Source organism: Seriola aureovittata, chromosome 16 (assembly GCF_021018895.1).
Source record: "Seriola aureovittata isolate HTS-2021-v1 ecotype China chromosome 16, ASM2101889v1, whole genome shotgun sequence".
Taxonomy (NCBI): Eukaryota; Metazoa; Chordata; class Actinopteri; order Carangiformes; family Carangidae; genus Seriola; species Seriola aureovittata.
This window is the reverse complement of record NC_079379.1, coordinates 16,672,071-16,690,953: the sequence shown is the minus strand read 5'-3', so window position 1 is coordinate 16,690,953 and position 18,883 is coordinate 16,672,071. Positions and strand designations below refer to the sequence as shown.

The following is an 18,883-nucleotide window of genomic DNA, read 5'->3' as shown; positions in this document are numbered from 1 at the left end:
TATAGCATGGCATAAAATATCATAAAAACGTCATATTATTTTATGGCATGAAATTTCATCCAAACGCCATAGTATAGTATGGCATAAAATTTCATCCAAACGCCATAGTATAGTATGGCATAAAATGTCATGAAAACATTATAGTTCAGTATGGACTAAAATTACATAAAACATCAAAGTATAGTAAGGCATAAACATTTCATAGTATACTAAGGTATAAAATGTCATAAACATGTCATAATATACTAGGGCATTAAATATCATAAAAATATCAAAGTATACTAAGGCTAAAAATGTCATAAAAATGTCATAGTATACTAAGGCAAAAAATGTCATAAAAAAACGTTATAGTTCAGTATGTACTAAAATGTCATAAAACATCAAAGTATAGTAAGGCATAAACATTTCATAGTATACTATGGTATAAAATGTCATAAACACGTCATAGTAAGGCAAAAAATATCATAAATAAATATCATATCATAAAAACTTCATAGTACAGTATGGCATAAAAATATTATAGGTTAGAAAGGCATAAAAAAGGCAGTTAGAGTTGCCAGTTAACCTAATGTGCATGTTTTTTAACGTGGATGGAAGCCAGAGAACTAAGAGAGAACCAACACAGGTAAGGCCTGGATTTGAACCCACGACGTTCTCAGTGTGAGGCAATAGTTCTAACCACTGGACTACCATGCTGCCTTATACAGCCATCGTCGTATAGCAATTTGTAAAAACGTCATAGTAGAGTAAGGTATAAAAACGTCATAGTATAGTATGGCATAAAATATCATAAAAACGTCATATTATTTTATGGCATGAAATTTCATCCAAACGCCATAGTATAGTATGGCATAAAATTTCATCCAAACGCCATAGTATAGTATGGCATAAAATGTCATGAAAACATTATAGTTCAGTATGGACTAAAATGACATAAAACATCAAAGTATAGTAAGGCATAAACATTTCATAGTATACTAAGGTATAAAATGTCATAAACATGTCATAATATACTAGGGCATTAAATATCATAAAAATATCAAAGTATACTAAGGCGAAAAATGTCATAAAAATGTCATCGTATACTAAGGCAAAAAATGTCATAAAAAAACGTTATAGTTCAGTATGTACTAAAATGTCATAAAACATCAAAGTATAGTAAGGCATAAACATTTCATAGTATACTATGGTATAAAATGTCTTAAACACGTCATAGTAAGGCAAAAAATATCATAAAAACTTCATAGTACAGTATGGCATAAAAATATTATAGGTTAGAAAGGCATAAAAAAGGCAGTTAGAGTTGCCAGTTAACCTAATGTGCATGTTTTTTAACGTGGATGGAAGCCAGAGAACTAAGAGAGAACCAACACAGGTAAGGCCTGGATTTGAACCCACGACATTCTCAGTGTGAGGCAATAGTTCTAACCACTGGACTACCATGCTGCCTTATACAGCCATCGTCGTATAGCAATTTGTAAAAACGTCATAGTAGAGTAAGGTATAAAAACGTCATAGTATAGCATGGCATAAAATATCATAAAAACGTCATATTATTTTATGGCATGAAATTTCATCCAAACGCCATAGTATAGTATGGCATAAAATTTCATCCAAACACCATAGTATAGTATGGCATAAAATGTCATGAAAACATTATAGTTCAGTATGGACTAAAATTACATAAAACATCAAAGTATAGTAAGGCATAAACATTTCATAGTATACTAAGGTATAAAATGTCATAAACACGTCATAGTAAGGCAAAAAATATCATAAAAACTTCATAGTACAGTATGGCATAAAAATGTTATAGGTTAGAAAGGCATAAAAAAAGGCAGTTAGAGTTGCCAGTTAACCTAATGTGCATGTTTTTGAATGTGGATGGAAGCCAGAGAACTAAGAGAGAACCAACACAGGTAAGGCCTGGATTTGAACCCACAACGTTCTCAGTGTGAGGCAATAGTTCTAACCACTTGACTACCACGCTGCCTTATACAGCCATCGTCGTATAGCAATTTGTAAAAACGTCATAGTAGAGTAAGGTATAAAAACGTCATAGTATAGTATGGCATAAAATATCATAAAAACGTCATATTATTTTATGGCATGAAATTTCATCCAAACGCCATAGTATAGTATGGCATAAAATTTCATCCAAACGCCATAGTATAGTATGGCATAAAATGTCATGAAAACATTATAGTTCAGTATGGACTAAAATTACATAAAACATCAAAGTATAGTAAGGCATAAACATTTCATAGTATACTAAGGTATAAAATGTCATAAACATGTCATAATATACTAGGGCATTAAATATCATAAAAATATCAAAGTATACTAAGGCGAAAAATGTCATAAAAATGTCATAGTATACTAAGGCAAAAAATGTCATAAAAAAACGTTATAGTTCAGTATGTACTAAAATGTCATAAAACATCAAAGTATAGTAAGGCATAAACATTTCATAGTATACTATGGTATAAAATGTCATAAACACGTCATAGTAAGGCAAAAAATATCATAAAAACTTCATAGTACAGTATGGCATAAAAATATTATAGGTTAGAAAGGCATAAAAAAGGCAGTTAGAGTTGCCAGTTAACCTAATGTGCATGTTTTTTAACGTGGATGGAAGCCAGAGAACTAAGAGAGAACCAACACAGGTAAGGCCTGGATTTGAACCCACGACGTTCTCAGTGTGAGGCAATAGTTCTAACCACTGGACTACCATGCTGCCTTATACAGCCATCGTCGTATAGCAATTTGTAAAAACGTCATAGTAGAGTAAGGTATAAAAACGTCATAGTATAGCATGGCATAAAATATCATAAAAACGTCATATTATTTTATGGCATGAGATTTCATCCAAACGCCATAGTATAGTATGGCATAAAATTTCATCCAAACACCATAGTATAGTATGGCATAAAATGTCATGAAAACATTATAGTTCAGTATGGACTAAAATTACATAAAACATCAAAGTATAGTAAGGCATAAACATTTCATAGTATACTAAGGTATAAAATGTCATAAACATGTCATAATATACTAGGGCATTAAATATCATAAAAATATCAAAGTATACTAAGGCGAAAAATGTCATAAAAATGTCATCGTATACTAAGGCAAAAAATGTCATAAAAAAACGTTATAGTTCAGTATGTACTAAAATGTCATAAAACATCAAAGTATAGTAAGGCATAAACATTTCATAGTATACTATGGTATAAAATGTCATAAATCCATCATAGTATGGTATGGCATAAAACGTCATAAAAAAGTCATAGTATATTAAGCAATGAAATGCCTTAAAAACAACATAGTGTAGTAAGGGAAAAGATGTCATAAAATGTCATAGTATGGTAATCCAGAAAATGTCATAAAAACATCATAGTATACTAAGGTCAAAAATGTCATAAAAATATCTATGGTATAGTATGGCGTGATATTTCATAAAAATGCCATAGTAAAGTATGGCATAAAATGTCATTAAAAATAAAAGTATATTAAGGCATAAACATTTCATAGTATACTAAGGTATAAAATGTCATAAAAATGTCATAGTATAGTATGGCATACAATTTCATAAAAATGTCATAGAATACTATGGCCTAAAATGTCATAAGAACATAAAAGTATATCAAAGCATAAAATGTCACAAAAACGTCATAGTATACTAAGGTCAAAAATGTCATAAAAACGTTCAGTATGGCATAAAATGTCGTAAAACATCAAAGTATAGTAAGGCATAAACATTTCATAGTATACTAAGGTATAAAATGTCATAAACATGTCATAGTATAGTAAGGCATTAAATATCATAAAAACATCAAAGTATACTTAGGCGAAAAATGTCATAAAAATGTCATAGTATACTAAGGCAAAAAATGTCATAAAAACGTTATAGTTCAGTATGTACTAAAATGTCATAAAACATCAAAGTATAGTAAGGCATAAACATTTCATAGTATACTAAGGTATAAAATGTCATAAAAACATCATAGTATAGTATGGCATAAAATTTCATAAAAATGTCATAGAATACTATGGCCTAAAATGTCATAAGAACATAATAGTATATCAAGGCATGAAATGTCATAAAAACGTTCAATATGGCATAAAATATCATAAAAACATCATAGTATACTAAGGCAAAAAATGTCATAAAAACGTTATAGTTCAGTATGTACTAAAATGACATAAAACATCAAAGTATAGTAAGGCATAAACATTTCATAGTATACTAAGGTATAAAATGTCATAAACATGTCATAGTATAGTACGGCATTAAATATCATAAAAACATCAAAGTATACTAAGGCGAAAAATGTCATAAAAATGTCATAGTATACTAAGGCAAAAAATGTCATAAAAACGTTATAGTTCAGTATGTACTAAAATGTCATAAAACATCAAAGTATAGTAAGGCATAAACATTTCATAGTATACTAAGGTATAAAATGTCATAAACACGTCATAGTAAGGCAAAAAATGTCATAAAAACTTCATAGTACAGTATGGCATAAAAATGTTATAGGTTAGAAAGGCATAAAAAAGTCAGTTAGAGTTGCCAGTTAACCTAATGTGCATGTTTTTGGACTGTGGGAGGAAGCAGGAGAACTAAGAGAGAAACAACACAAGTAAGGTCTGGATTTGAACCCACGATGTTCTCAATGTGAGGCAACAGCTCTAACCACTGGACTACCATGCTGCCTTATACAGCCATCGTCGTACAGCAATTTGTAAAAACGTCATAGTAGAGTAAGGTATAAAAACGTCATAGTATAGTATGGCATAAAATATCATAAAAACGTCATATTATTTTATGGCATGAAATTTCATCCAAACGCCATAGTATAGTATGGCATAAAATTTCATCCAAACGCCATAGTATACTAAGGCAAAAAATGTCATAAAAACGTTATAGTTCAGTATGTACTAAAATGTCATAAAACATCAAAATACAGTAAGGCATAAACATTTCATAGTATACTATGGTATAAAATGTCATAAATCCATCATAGTATGGTATGGCATAAAACGTCATAAAAAAGTCATAGTATATTAAGCAATGAAATGCCTTAAAAACAACATAGTGTAGTAAGGGAAAAGATGTCATAAAATGTCATAGTATGGTAATCCACAAAATGTCATAAAAACATCATAGTATACTAAGGTCAAAAATGTCATAAAACGTCCTATAATTTTATGGCATAAAATTTCATCCAAACGCCATAGCATAGTATGGCATAAAATGTCATGAAAACATTATAGTTCAGTATGGACTAAAATTACATAAAACATCAAAGTATAGTAGGGCATAAACATTTCATAGAATACTAAGGTATAAAATGTCATGAACACGTCAAAGCATAGTAAGGCATGAAATGTCATAAAAACGTCATAGTACAGTATGGCTTAAAAATGTTATAGGTTAGAAAGGCATAGAAAAGTCAGTTAGAGTTGCCAATTAACCTAATGTGCATGTTTTTGGATTGTGGGAGGCAATAGTTCTAAACACTGGACTACCATGGCTGATAGCGATCTTATAGTATGGCATGAAAAGGAACAATATAATAAGGTAGAAAATGTCATAAAAGCATCATAGTATACTAAGGTATAAAATGTCAAAAAAACGTCATAGTATAGTATGGCATAAAATTTTATAAAAATGTCATAGAATACTATGGCCTAAAATGTCATAAGAACATAAAAGTATATCAAAGCATAAAATGTCACAAAAACGTCATAGTATACTAAGGTCAAAAATGTCATAAAAACGTTCAGTATGGCATAAAATGTCATAAAACATCAAAGTATAGTAAGGCATAAACATTTCATAGTATACTAAGGTATAAAATGTCATAAACATGTCATAGTATAGTAGGGCATTAAATATCATAAAAACATCAAAGTATACTAAGGCGAAAAATGTCATAAAAACGTTATAGTTCAGTATGTACTAAAATGTCATAAAACATCAAAGTATAGTAAGGCATAAACATTTCATAGTATACTAAGGTATAAAATGTCATAAAAACATCATAGTATAGTATGGCATAAAATTTCATAAAAATGCCAAAGAATACTATGTACTAAAATGTCAAAACATCAAAGTATAGTAAGGCATAAACATTTCATAGTATACTAAGGTATAAAATGTCATAAACATGTCATAGTATAGTAGGGCATTAAATGTCATAAAAACGTCATAGTATACTAAGGCAAAAAATGTCATAAAAACGTTATAGTTCAGTATGTACTAAAATGTCATAAAACATCAAAGTATAGTAAGGCATAAACATTTCATAGTATACTAAGGTATAAAATGTCATAAAAACATCATAGTATAGTATGGCATAAAATTTCATAAAAATGCCAAAGAACACTATGGCCTAAAATGTCATAAGAACATAATAGTATATCAAGGCATGAGATGTCATAAAAACGTTCAATATGGCATAAAATGTCATAAAAACATCATAGTATACTAAGGCAAAAAATGTCATAAAAACGTTATAGTTCAGTATGTACTAAAATGTCATAAAAGATCAAAGTATAGTAAGGCATAAACATTTCATAGTATACTAAGGTATAAAATGTCATAAAACATCATAGTATAGTATGGCATAAAATTTCATAAAAATGCCAAAGAATACTATGGCCTAAAATGTCATAAGAACATAATAGTATATCAAGGCATGAGATGTCATAAAAACGTTCAATATGGCATAAAATGTCATAAAAACATCATAGTATACTACGGCAAAAAATGTCATAAAAACGTTATAGTTCAGTATGTACTAAAATGTCATAAAACATCAAAGTATAGTAAGGCATAAACATTTCATAGTATACTAAGGTATAAAATGTCATAAAAACATCATAGTATAGCATGGCATAAAATTTCATAAAAATGCCAAAGAATACTATGGCCTAAAATGTCATAAGAACATAATAGTATATCAAGGCATGAAATGTTATAAAAACGTTCAATATGGCATAAAATGTCATAAAAACATCATAGTATACTAAGGCAAAAAAATGTCATAAAAACGTTATAGTTCAGTATGTACTAAAATGTCATAAAACATCAAAGTATAGTAAGGCATAAACATTTCATAGTATACTAAGGTATAAAATGTCATAAACATGTCATAGTATAGTAGGGCATTAAATATCATAAAAACATCAAAGTATACTAAGGCGAAAAATGTCATAAAAATGTCATAGTATATTAAGGCAAAAAATGTCATAAAAACTTTATAGTTCAGTATGTACTAAAATGTCATATAACATCAAAGTATAGTAAGGCATAAACATTTCATAGAATACTAAGGTATAAAATGTCATGAACACGTCAAAGCATAGTAAGGCATGAAATGTCATAAAAACGTCTTAGTACAGTATGGCATAAAAATGTTATAGGTTAGAAAGGCATAGAAAAGTCGGTTAGAGTTGCCAATTAACCTAATGTGCATGTTTTTGGATTGTGGGAGGCAATAGTTCTAAACACTGGACTACCATGGCTGATAGCGATCTTATAGTATGGCATGAAAAGGAACAATATAATAAGGTAGAAAATGTCATAAAAGCATCATAGTATACTAAGGCAAAAAATGTCATAAAAACGTTATAGTTCAGTATGTACTAAAATGTCATAAAACGTTAAAGTATAGTAAGGCATAAACATTTCATAGTATACTAAGGTATAAAATGTCATAAACATGTCATAATATAGTAGGGCATTAAATATCATAAAAATATCAAAGTATACTAAGGCGAAAAATGTCATAAAAATGTCATAGTATACTAAGGCAAAAAATGTCATAAAAAAACGTTATAGTTCAGTATGTACTAAAATGTCATAAAACATCAAAGTACAGTAAGGCATAAAAATTTCATAGTATACTATGGTATAAAATGTCATAAATCCATCATAGTATGGTATGGCATAAAACGTCATAAAAAAGTCATAGTATATTAAGCAATGAAATGCCTTAAAAACAACATAGTGTAGTAAGGGAAAAGATGTCATAAAATGTCATAGTATGGTAATCCACAAAATGTCATATAAACATCATAGTATACTAAGGTCAAAAATGTCATAAAACGTCCTATAATTTTATTGCATAAAATTTCATCCAAAAGCCATAGCATAGTATGGCATAAAATGTCATGAAAACATTATAGTTCAGTATGGACTAAAATTACATAAAACATCAAAGTATAGTAGGGCATAAACATTTCATAGAATACTAAGGTATAAAATGTCATGAACACGTCAAAGCATAGTAAGGCATGAAATGTCATAAAAACGTCATAGTACAGTATGGCTTAAAAATGTTATAGGTTAGAAAGGCATAGAAAAGTCAGTTAGAGTTGCCAATTAACCTAATGTGCATGTTTTTGGATTGTGGGAGGCAATAGTTCTAAACACTGGACTACCATGGCTGATAGCGATCTTATAGTATGGCATGAAAAGGAACAATATAATAAGGTAGAAAATGTCATAAAAGCATCATAGTATACTAAGGTATAAAATGTCATAAAAATGTCATAAAAACGTCATAGTATAGTATGGCATAAAATTTCATAAAAATGTCATAGAATACTATGGCCAAAAATGTCATAAGAACATAAAAGTATATCAAAGCATAAAATGTCACAAAAACGTCATAGTATACTAAGGTCAAAAATGTCATAAAAACGTTCAGTATGACATAAAATGTCATAAAACATCAAAGTATAGTAAGGCATAAACATTTCATAGTATACTAAGGTATAAAATGTCATAAACATGTCATAGTATAGTAGGGCATTAAATATCATAAAAACATCAAAGTATACTAAGGCGAAAAATGTCATAAAAACGTTATAGTTCAGTATGTACTAAAATGTCATAAAACATCAAAGTATAGTAAGGCATAAACATTTCATAGTATACTAAGGTATAAAATGTCATAAAAACATCATAGTATAGTATGGCATAAAATTTCATAAAAATGCCAAAGAATACTATGTACTAAAATGTCATAAAACATCAAAGTATAGTAAGGCATAAACATTTCATAGTATACTAAGGTATAAAATGTCATAAACATGTCATAGTATAGTAGGGCATTAAATATCATAAAAACATCAAAGTATACTAAGGCGAAAAATGTCATAAAAACGTTATAGTTCAGTATGTACTAAAATGTCATAAAACATCAAAGTATAGTAAGGCATAAACATTTCATAGTATACTAAGGTATAAAATGTCATAAAAACATCATAGTATAGTATGGCATAAAATTTCATAAAAATGCCAAAGAATACTATGTACTAAAATGTCATAAAACATCAAAGTATAGTAAGGCATAAACATTTCATAGTATACTAAGGTATAAAATGTCATAAACATGTCATAGTATAGTAGGGCATTAAATGTCATAAAAACGTCATAGTATACTAAGGCAAAAAATGTCATAAAAACGTTATAGTTCAGTATGTACTAAAATGTCATAAAACATCAAAGTATAGTAAGGCATAAACATTTCATAGTATACTAAGGTATAAAATGTCATAAAAACATCATAGTATAGTATGGCATAAAATTTCATAAAAATGCCAAAGAACACTATGGCCTAAAATGTCATAAGAACATAATAGTATATCAAGGCATGAGATGTCATAAAAACGTTCAATATGGCATAAAATGTCATAAAAACATCATAGTATACTAAGGCAAAAAATGTCATAAAAACGTTATAGTTCAGTATGTACTAAAATGTCATAAAACATCAAAGTATAGTAAGGCATAAACATTTCATAGTATACTAAGGTATAAAATGTCATAAAAACATCATAGTATAGTATGGCATAAAATTTCATAAAAATGCCAAAGAATACTATGGCCTAAAATGTCATAAGAACATAATAGTATATCAAGGCATGAGATGTCATAAAAACGTTCAATATGGCATAAAATGTCATAAAAACATCATAGTATACTAAGGCAAAAAATGTCATAAAAACGTTATAGTTCAGTATGTACTAAAATGTCATAAAACATCAAAGTATAGTAAGGCATAAACATTTCATAGTATACTAAGGTATAAAATGTCATAAAAACATCATAGTATAGCATGGCATAAAATTTCATAAAAATGCCAAAGAATACTATGGCCTAAAATGTCATAAGAACATAATAGTATATCAAGGCATGAAATGTTATAAAAACGTTCAATATGGCATAAAATGTCATAAAAACATCATAGTATACTAAGGCAAAAAAATGTCATAAAAACGTTATAGTTCAGTATGTACTAAAATGTCATAAAACATCAAAGTATAGTAAGGCATAAACATTTCATAGTATACTAAGGTATAAAATGTCATAAACATGTCATAGTATAGTAGGGCATTAAATATCATAAAAACATCAAAGTATACTAAGGCGAAAAATGTCATAAAAATGTCATAGTATATTAAGGCAAAAAATGTCATAAAAACTTTATAGTTCAGTATGTACTAAAATGTCATATAACATCAAAGTATAGTAAGGCATAAACATTTCATAGAATACTAAGGTATAAAATGTCATGAACACGTCAAAGCATAGTAAGGCATGAAATGTCATAAAAACGTCTTAGTACAGTATGGCATAAAAATGTTATAGGTTAGAAAGGCATAGAAAAGTCGGTTAGAGTTGCCAATTAACCTAATGTGCATGTTTTTGGATTGTGGGAGGCAATAGTTCTAAACACTGGACTACCATGGCTGATAGCGATCTTATAGTATGGCATGAAAAGGAACAATATAATAAGGTAGAAAATGTCATAAAAGCATCATAGTATACTAAGGCAAAAAATGTCATAAAAAACGTTATAGTTCAGTATGTACTAAAATGTCATAAAAACGTCAAAGTATAGTAAGGCATAAACATTTCATAGTATACTAAGGTATAAAATGTCATAAACATGTCATAGTATAGTAGGGCATTAAATATCATAAAAATATCAAAGTATACTAAGGCAAAAAATGTCATAAAAATGTCATAGTATACTAAGGCAAAAAATGTCATAAAAAAACGTTATAGTTCAGTATGTACTAAAATGTCATAAAAACATCAAAGTACAGTAAGGCATAAAATTTCATAGTATACTATGGTATAAAATGTCATAAATCCATCATAGTATGGTATGGCATAAAACGTCATAAAAAAGTCATAGTATATTAAGCAATGAAATGCCTTAAAAACAACATAGTGTAGTAAGGGAAAAGATGTCATAAAATGTCATAGTATGGTAATCCACAAAATGTCATATAAACATCATAGTATACTAAGGTCAAAAATGTCATAAAACGTCCTATAATTTTATTGCATAAAATTTCATCCAAAAGCCATAGCATAGTATGGCATAAAATGTCATGAAAACATTATAGTTCAGTATGTACTAAAATGTCATAAAAACATCATAGTATAGTATGGCATAAAATGTCATAAAAACATCATAGTATACTAAGGCAAAAAATGTCATAAAAACGTTATAGTTCAGTATGTACTAAAATGTCATAAAACATCAAAGTATAGTAAGGCATAAACATTTCATAGTATACTAAGGTATAAAATGTCATAAAAACATCATAGTATAGTATGGCATAAAATTTCATAAAAATGTCAAAGAATACTATGGCCTAAAATGTCATAAGAACATAATAGTATATCAAGGCATGAGATGTCATAAAAACGTTCAATATGGCATAAAATGTCATAAAAACATCATAGTATACTAAGGCAAAAAATGTCATAAAAACGTTATAGTTCAGTATGTACTAAAATGTCATAAAACATCAAAGTATAGTAAGGCATAAACATTTCATAGTATACTAAGGTATAAAATGTCATAAAAACATCATAGTATAGCATGGCATAAAATTTCATAAAAATGCCAAAGAATACTATGGCCTAAAATGTCATAAGAACATAATAGTATATCAAGGCATGAAATGTTATAAAAACGTTCAATATGGCATAAAATGTCATAAAAATGTCATAGTATATTAAGGCAAAAAATGTCATAAAAACGTTATAGTTCAGTATGTACTAAAATGTCATATAACATCAAAGTATAGTAAGGCATAAACATTTCATAGAATACTAAGGTATAAAATGTCATGAACACGTCAAAGCATAGTAAAAACGTCTTAGTACAGTATGGCATAAAAATGTTATAGGTTAGAAAGGCATAGAAAAGTCGGTTAGAGTTGCCAATTAACCTAATGTGCATGTTTTTGGATTGTGGGAGGCAATAGTTCTAAACACTGGACTACCATGGCTGATAGCGATCTTATAGTATGGCATGAAAAGGAACAATATAATAAGGTAGAAAATGTCATAAAAGCATCATAGTATACTAAGGCAAAAAATGTCATAAAAACGTTATAGTTCAGTATGTACTAAAATGTCATAAAACGTCAAAGTATAGTAAGGCATAAACATTTCATAGTATACTAAGGTATAAAATGTCATAAACATGTCATAGTATAGTAGGGCATTAAATATCACAAAAACATCAAAGTATACTATGGCGAAAAATGTCATAAAAATGTCATAGTATACTAAGGCAAAAAATGTCATAAAAACGTTATAGTTCAGTATGTACTAAAATGTCATAAAACCTCAAAGTATAGTAAGGCATAAACATTTCATAGTATACTATGGTATAAAATGTCATAAATCCATCATAGTATGGTATGGCATAAAATGTCATAAAAAAGTCATAGTATATTAAGCAATGAAATGCCTTAAAAACAACATAGTGTAGTAAGGGAAAAGTGTCATAAAAACATCATAGTTTAGTAAGGCAAAAGATGTCATAAAAACGTTATAGTTCAGTATGGCATTAAATGTCACAAAACATCAAATTATAGTAAGGCATAAACATTTCATAGTATACTAAGGTATAAAATGTCATAAAAACGTCATAGAATACTATGGCCTAAAATGTCATAAGAACATAATAGTATATCAAGGCATAAAATGTCACAAAAACTTCATATTATACTAAGGTCAAAAATGTCATAAAAACGTTTAGTATGGCATAAAATGTCATAAAAACATCAAAGAATACTAAGGCAAAAAATGTCATAAATCCATCATAGTATGGTATGGCATAAAATGTCATAAACATGTCATAGTATAGTAGGGCATTAAATATCATAAAAACATCAAAGTATACTAAGGCGAACAATGTCATAAAAACGTTATAGTTCAGTATGTACTAAAATGTCATAAAAAAGTCATAGTATATTAAGCAATGAAATGCCTTAAAAACAACATAATGTAGTAAGGGAAAAGTGTCATAAAAACATCATAGTGTAGTAAGGCAAAAAATGTCATAAAAATGTCATAGTATGGTAATCCACAAAATGTCATAAAAACATCATAGTATACTAAGGTCAAAAATGTCATAAAAACGTTATAGTTCAGTATGGCATTAAATGTCACAAAACATCAAAGTATAGTAAGGCATAAACATTTCATAGTATACTAAGGTATAAAATGTCATAAACATGTCATAGTATAGTATGGCATGAAACGTCATAAAAACGTCATAGGCAGGAAATAGTATAAAAACGTCATACTATACTAAGTTATTAAAGGTCACAAAACCTTCATAGTGTACTAAGGCAAAAAATGTATGGCATGAAATATCATGAAAACATCATAGTACATGTATAGAATGGCATAAAATGTTTTAGTATACTAAATGCCTTTCAGTTAGAGTTGTCAATTAATCTAATGTGCATGTCTTTGGACTGTGGAGGGAAGCAAGAGTACCCAAAGAGAGTGCACGCTGGCCCCAGGCTTCGAACCCACAACCTTCTCACTGTGAGGCAACAGTTCTAAACACTGGAATACCATGCTGCCCCATATACATGTCATCGTATAGCAAGACATAGAAACATCATCGTAAAGTAAGCTATAAAATGTAATAAAAATATCATCGTATAGTATGCATAAAATGTCATAAAAATGTCATCGTAAAGCAAGCTATAAAATAGTGCAGTAAGGCACAACAATGTCAAAATATAGTAAGGCATAAAAATTTCATAATATAGTAATACATGTCACCCTTATGTACATCTGCCATTGGGTGGAATCCCCAAACACACTGAGGGGGTGACGCACGATGGGAGTGCTAATGTATAACAATATGATCTTTAACATACAGCTCAACGGATATTACATCTCTGTTCCCTTTAATGATGCGCGTCTTTCAAGTAATGTGAAATTGGTGTTTCCATTTACTGACTGACATCTGTTCATGCAATTGAAATGTGAGTGACCCACACATGCTGCAGCAGATCAGACCATCATTGGTTGGATTAATATTGTCACAAGATGGTGTTTACATGGGCACCGTCCTTTTCCCGTTGCAATGCAACTGAATATTGATTTGCATGTAAATTTGGGCGTCTGGTGGAATCATTTCGTGGTCAGAGTACAACAGAAAAAAAACGTTCTGGAAAAATGTTTGAGCAACTAAAAAAAAAAAAAAAAGACATTTGCATTAAGAAGTATGAAGTATGGATCATGTTCACAACAACAGTTCAGTTTCTTGACACTGATGAAACTAAAGTATTTTTTTCAGGTGCAGCCAACAAAAATGTGACTGCTTTGATGATTGATTCACGCAGTAGAGCCTGCAATTATTTCCTACAAAAACTCCAATGTTCTCACCATAGTAATGAACTCTCTCTTTTCTGTGTGTGACGTCCAGGTTCAGGCAGCTCTAAAGAGACAGTGGATGCAGTATAAGACACAGTTGGGTCAGAGACGAAAGGACCACTGCTCAATGCGCTCCACATCCTACACAGCCACCTCCATCACTGAGGTACCCGCATTCATGTACCACCACGACTGTAACAGCGAACACTTGAATGGGCGCCACACAGAGGACTCTGAACTGGTGGCACTAAAAGCAGGAGAGACATACGCATGAGTCACACTGAGGATAAAGAGTGTAGCGGTGGGAGCGGCCAAGGAGGAGCGGAGGAGATGTAGCGTAATAGTGGAAAAACAAATCCCGCCATATCTCAGTGATTAAATCTCAGAGGCTAATGCTGGTTTGTTCAGCCCAGGACGATAATACGGGTCTGGAAATAAAGATCATCATTGGGATGGAGATGGTTTAGCTGCAAGACTGACACTTTCATTTCAACTTTACATTTGTGTTACAGCTGCTTTTTCAGAACTTTGATGTCGAGAACTTGTGGCATGAGACAAGAGCTGCTTTTGACATGTGTCACTTCCTAAAGCTGCTAAACTGTGTGAGCGTGCTCACAGTGACAGAGGCCTGCGCTGGAGTGGAGACGGAATTAACTTTGACTGAGACAATGACAGCCGGGGGGGTGATATTTTTCCGTGTGAGATGATGGTGGTTCTGGATGCGACAGTGATGATGATGATGATGATACCAGTTATGACTGACATGACGAAGAGGTGAATGACAGTTATGAGGGTGTGTTGGTGATGCTTATCGAGGTGAAGTAGAATCCTATACCAAAGGGTACTGTATGTTGGTCACAGCTATGAAGGGGTGTACTGTGTCCAGATGAGCACAGATGTGGTACCCTGAAGCAAAAGACACACACTCACACACACATGCACACATCAACCAACATCCCAAACCTGATCATATGTGCCATGATAGAGGTCAAAACTCCTAAAGATCCTCTGTGCTTAAAGCTCTGGAAATGTGTACATAATCTATGTTCACCATGTTTTATTTGAAAAAAGTGTTTTATTTTTGTTTTCTATTAATATTTTATTCTTTCCAGTTCCTAAATACGTGCTAAGTGTTCGTCCTGTGATGCTGCACTCCCGACTGCTTTGTTGTTTTGCAGCTGCTGTATTTGTGCCGATGCCGAACATCACAGGGCTGAGAAGCAAAAAGAAGCTAAATGCACATATACACACACGGAAAAAAAAACATGAATAAAAAAACTTTATTTTGAGGTTGAACAGCCACAAGAGTTGTTTCACTGAGTTATAAGTCAAATATGCTATCAGTTGTGCCAATGATTCTGACAGAGAAGCAGTTTCTCTGCTGCACTGTCTGATTTTATTCTCAATCATCCTTTGTCATGCTCATGATGCCTTTAATCTATCTTCTGTTTGTTGAAAATGTGATATTCTGTTTACTCCTTGCATATTTATTCATGAAATTTGTAGCCTTTTGTATGAATGAGCATCCACAGCAAAAGAAATGCTCGCTAAAGATGAGGTGATGAGAGGATCACACCCATACATGCATCGATTTAAATTCCTCTCATAAAGGTTCACATCTTGCTCACAATGTTGCACTGTCAACAAAACAAATGTGTCTTAAACACATTCATATAACTTACGTCATTGTTGATTTGTCATAAGATTTTAGAGGATGAAAGTTAAGAATTGCGCATTTAAGTTTGATTATAAACACAAGACCACAATGGATTTACTTTCTGTCAGCAGCCAACATTTCTAAACTACATATCCAATAACAGACTTTTAAATTAAGCCAGGGAAAAACATTTATTTTCCTACAGCATATAGCCAACAGCCAATAAAACCTCTAGCTAGCTCAGACTACCTTAACAGAAAATCTGAGTTAATTACAATCTTTGTAAAAGATAGATGACGGGAACATCTTGAAGGATGAGATTGATGGTATTTTATGTTGTTGTTATTGTCAACAAATCCCATGAAAAGACAAAACCAACAATGTTTCAGTCAAACTCTCAATGCTTTCTGTTTGTGACGCTCAGCATCAAGCCTGTTGGTTCCTACTGAAGACCTACATGTTTGAAAATTGTGAGGTTTTTAAAAAAGGTGCTGAGTAATTTTCTAAAACAGCCTGTCACTTTAGTTTTCAGGAAATGTGACTCAAACAGGAGTAAATTTTGCTTTTGTTAGGAACTATATTCAGCTGTGGATGAATACTCATTTGTAGCTCTATAGTATGTAGAAGGACGGTATATGTGGGACTGACACAACATAAATGACAGCGACCATGTTTATTGTTACAAAGAAACAAATACAACAGTCTGGCTCATTGATACTTTGATCGTTTTTGGACAAAAATTTACTTGAATCAGATGAATATGATTTATAAGGCTCTGCTTACACGGACATTACTTGTCAGAAGGACTGATTCATTTTGGACTTCTGAACATTTTGGTCTTTTCATCTTTTCATGGGGCAAAAACAAGAATCTAGAAAATGACAAGACTTTTCAAATGATTTTCAAAAACCTAATTTGGCTGACATGACATTTTAATTTTTACTTTCAGACTCACTATTCACTACATTTTCTGACTACTTGGGTGCTACTGTGTTATTATCTGTTGAATGTGTGGTCATCATTTTTGTGATAATTTTTTAGGTTTCTTGTCATTGTCAACTGGAATAACTGTTTGACAGGGATTTGTAGGAGATATTGAGGGTTATAATGAAGTGCAGTTGAAAATGTATATCCATGGACCTCTATAGTGAACCTAAGATGAGATTGCACATTTAACAGTACAGAATAGGGCTGTGAATGTGTGTAATGTATTGATTTATTAATTAACATTAATATATAATAAAATATAAATTATTAATATAATTAAATATATATTGTGAACATATGTTTTCTGCAAGATAGATACACAAAATCACATTCAAATATGTAATGGAGGTTTATCTGGGAAGAAATCTGAACATTCACCACTGCGAGCTAATAACATTAAATTAGTCTAATCAGGTCACCAAATCAAATCATATCAATCAAATTATCAAAGTCACAGATGCAGCTCTTTACTTGCTGTACAGTAAATCTGCAATTTAGCCAACAGCAAGTTCATGATCAGCACACGCTTCACTTTACAATCGACCCTTAATCCCCTCTTGAATAAAAACAGATTTGGACCTATTGCAATACTATATTTCTATGACTTTGCTGTTATAGCCAGGTATAAGCAGGAAACGGAGAGTGACAATCAATATGAGCAAATGACATCATCGTCCTATGATGGCAGAGTAGGTTTAGTACTATACATATTCTCGTGAAATTTTAAAGTATATTATTTATTTTACTATAAGATTCATCTTCCTCTCCATCTTTAAAATGGTGATTTGCCTTGGACACTGTAAGACATGTTATCAATCCTTTGGGTTTGGGGAAGCCAGATTCTGTATATTTTGTATGTTCATGCCCATGTAAATATGAGCAGATACTGTGTATATAATAGATTTTTGCACTGTGAAATATTCTGACAGCTATTTTTGTTACGTTTCTGTCATTCATTTTGGCTTGTAACTGTCTCTTTCTCCCTCTCAGCTCAGACCGGCATCATCTCAAAGCTGATAAAAAAAACAAACAAACTGCAGTTTGTAAAAGCCAGACTGATTGGTGTTTCTTTTTTTTCCTTTTTTTTTAAAAGACCCATTTAGCTCAAGAATACACCCATAGAAGATTCTTTGGTGTTGCTCTTTATTTCCTGAGCAAAAAGTAGTCAGAGGAAAAAGCTGCATGAAGCATGTATTTGTAAAGTGGAAAAAAGATTAAAGAATTCAGTTGGAAATGGATAATTTTCATCACTTATATTGTTTATAAAATGTACTTTTCTTCTTGTAGTTTTTAGATTATTTAATGTGATGATGGACTCTAAAGTAAAATGGAAAGTCTATTTCCAATCACACCAGCAAAAACTTTGTTCTGAAATATTTCTGCACTATTCTCTGATGATTCAGCAGCATTTTCCTCGCCAACACTGTTCTTGTCAGTGTTTCAGGGTTGAGAGATTTTGTATAATGAGTGTGCAGGGAAAACAAAGGAAGTCTTACTCCATTTGGTGTCTT

The 18,883-nt window shown here is 30.8% G+C and overlaps 1 protein-coding gene across 2 annotated transcripts in view; it reads left to right on the top strand.

Annotated features, from left to right (window-relative positions):
- calcr (calcitonin receptor) overlaps positions 1–18,427 on the top strand; it is a 73,389-nt gene extending 54,962 nt beyond the window's left edge. For both annotated transcript variants that reach the window (XM_056400091.1, XM_056400092.1), the window contains one exon: positions 14,781–18,427. In XM_056400091.1, coding sequence (XP_056256066.1) covers positions 14,781–15,002 — 222 coding nt within the window. In that variant the 3' untranslated portion in view covers positions 15,003–18,427. The remainder of the gene's footprint in view (positions 1–14,780) is intronic.
- Positions 18,428–18,883: the final 456 nt, after the last annotated feature.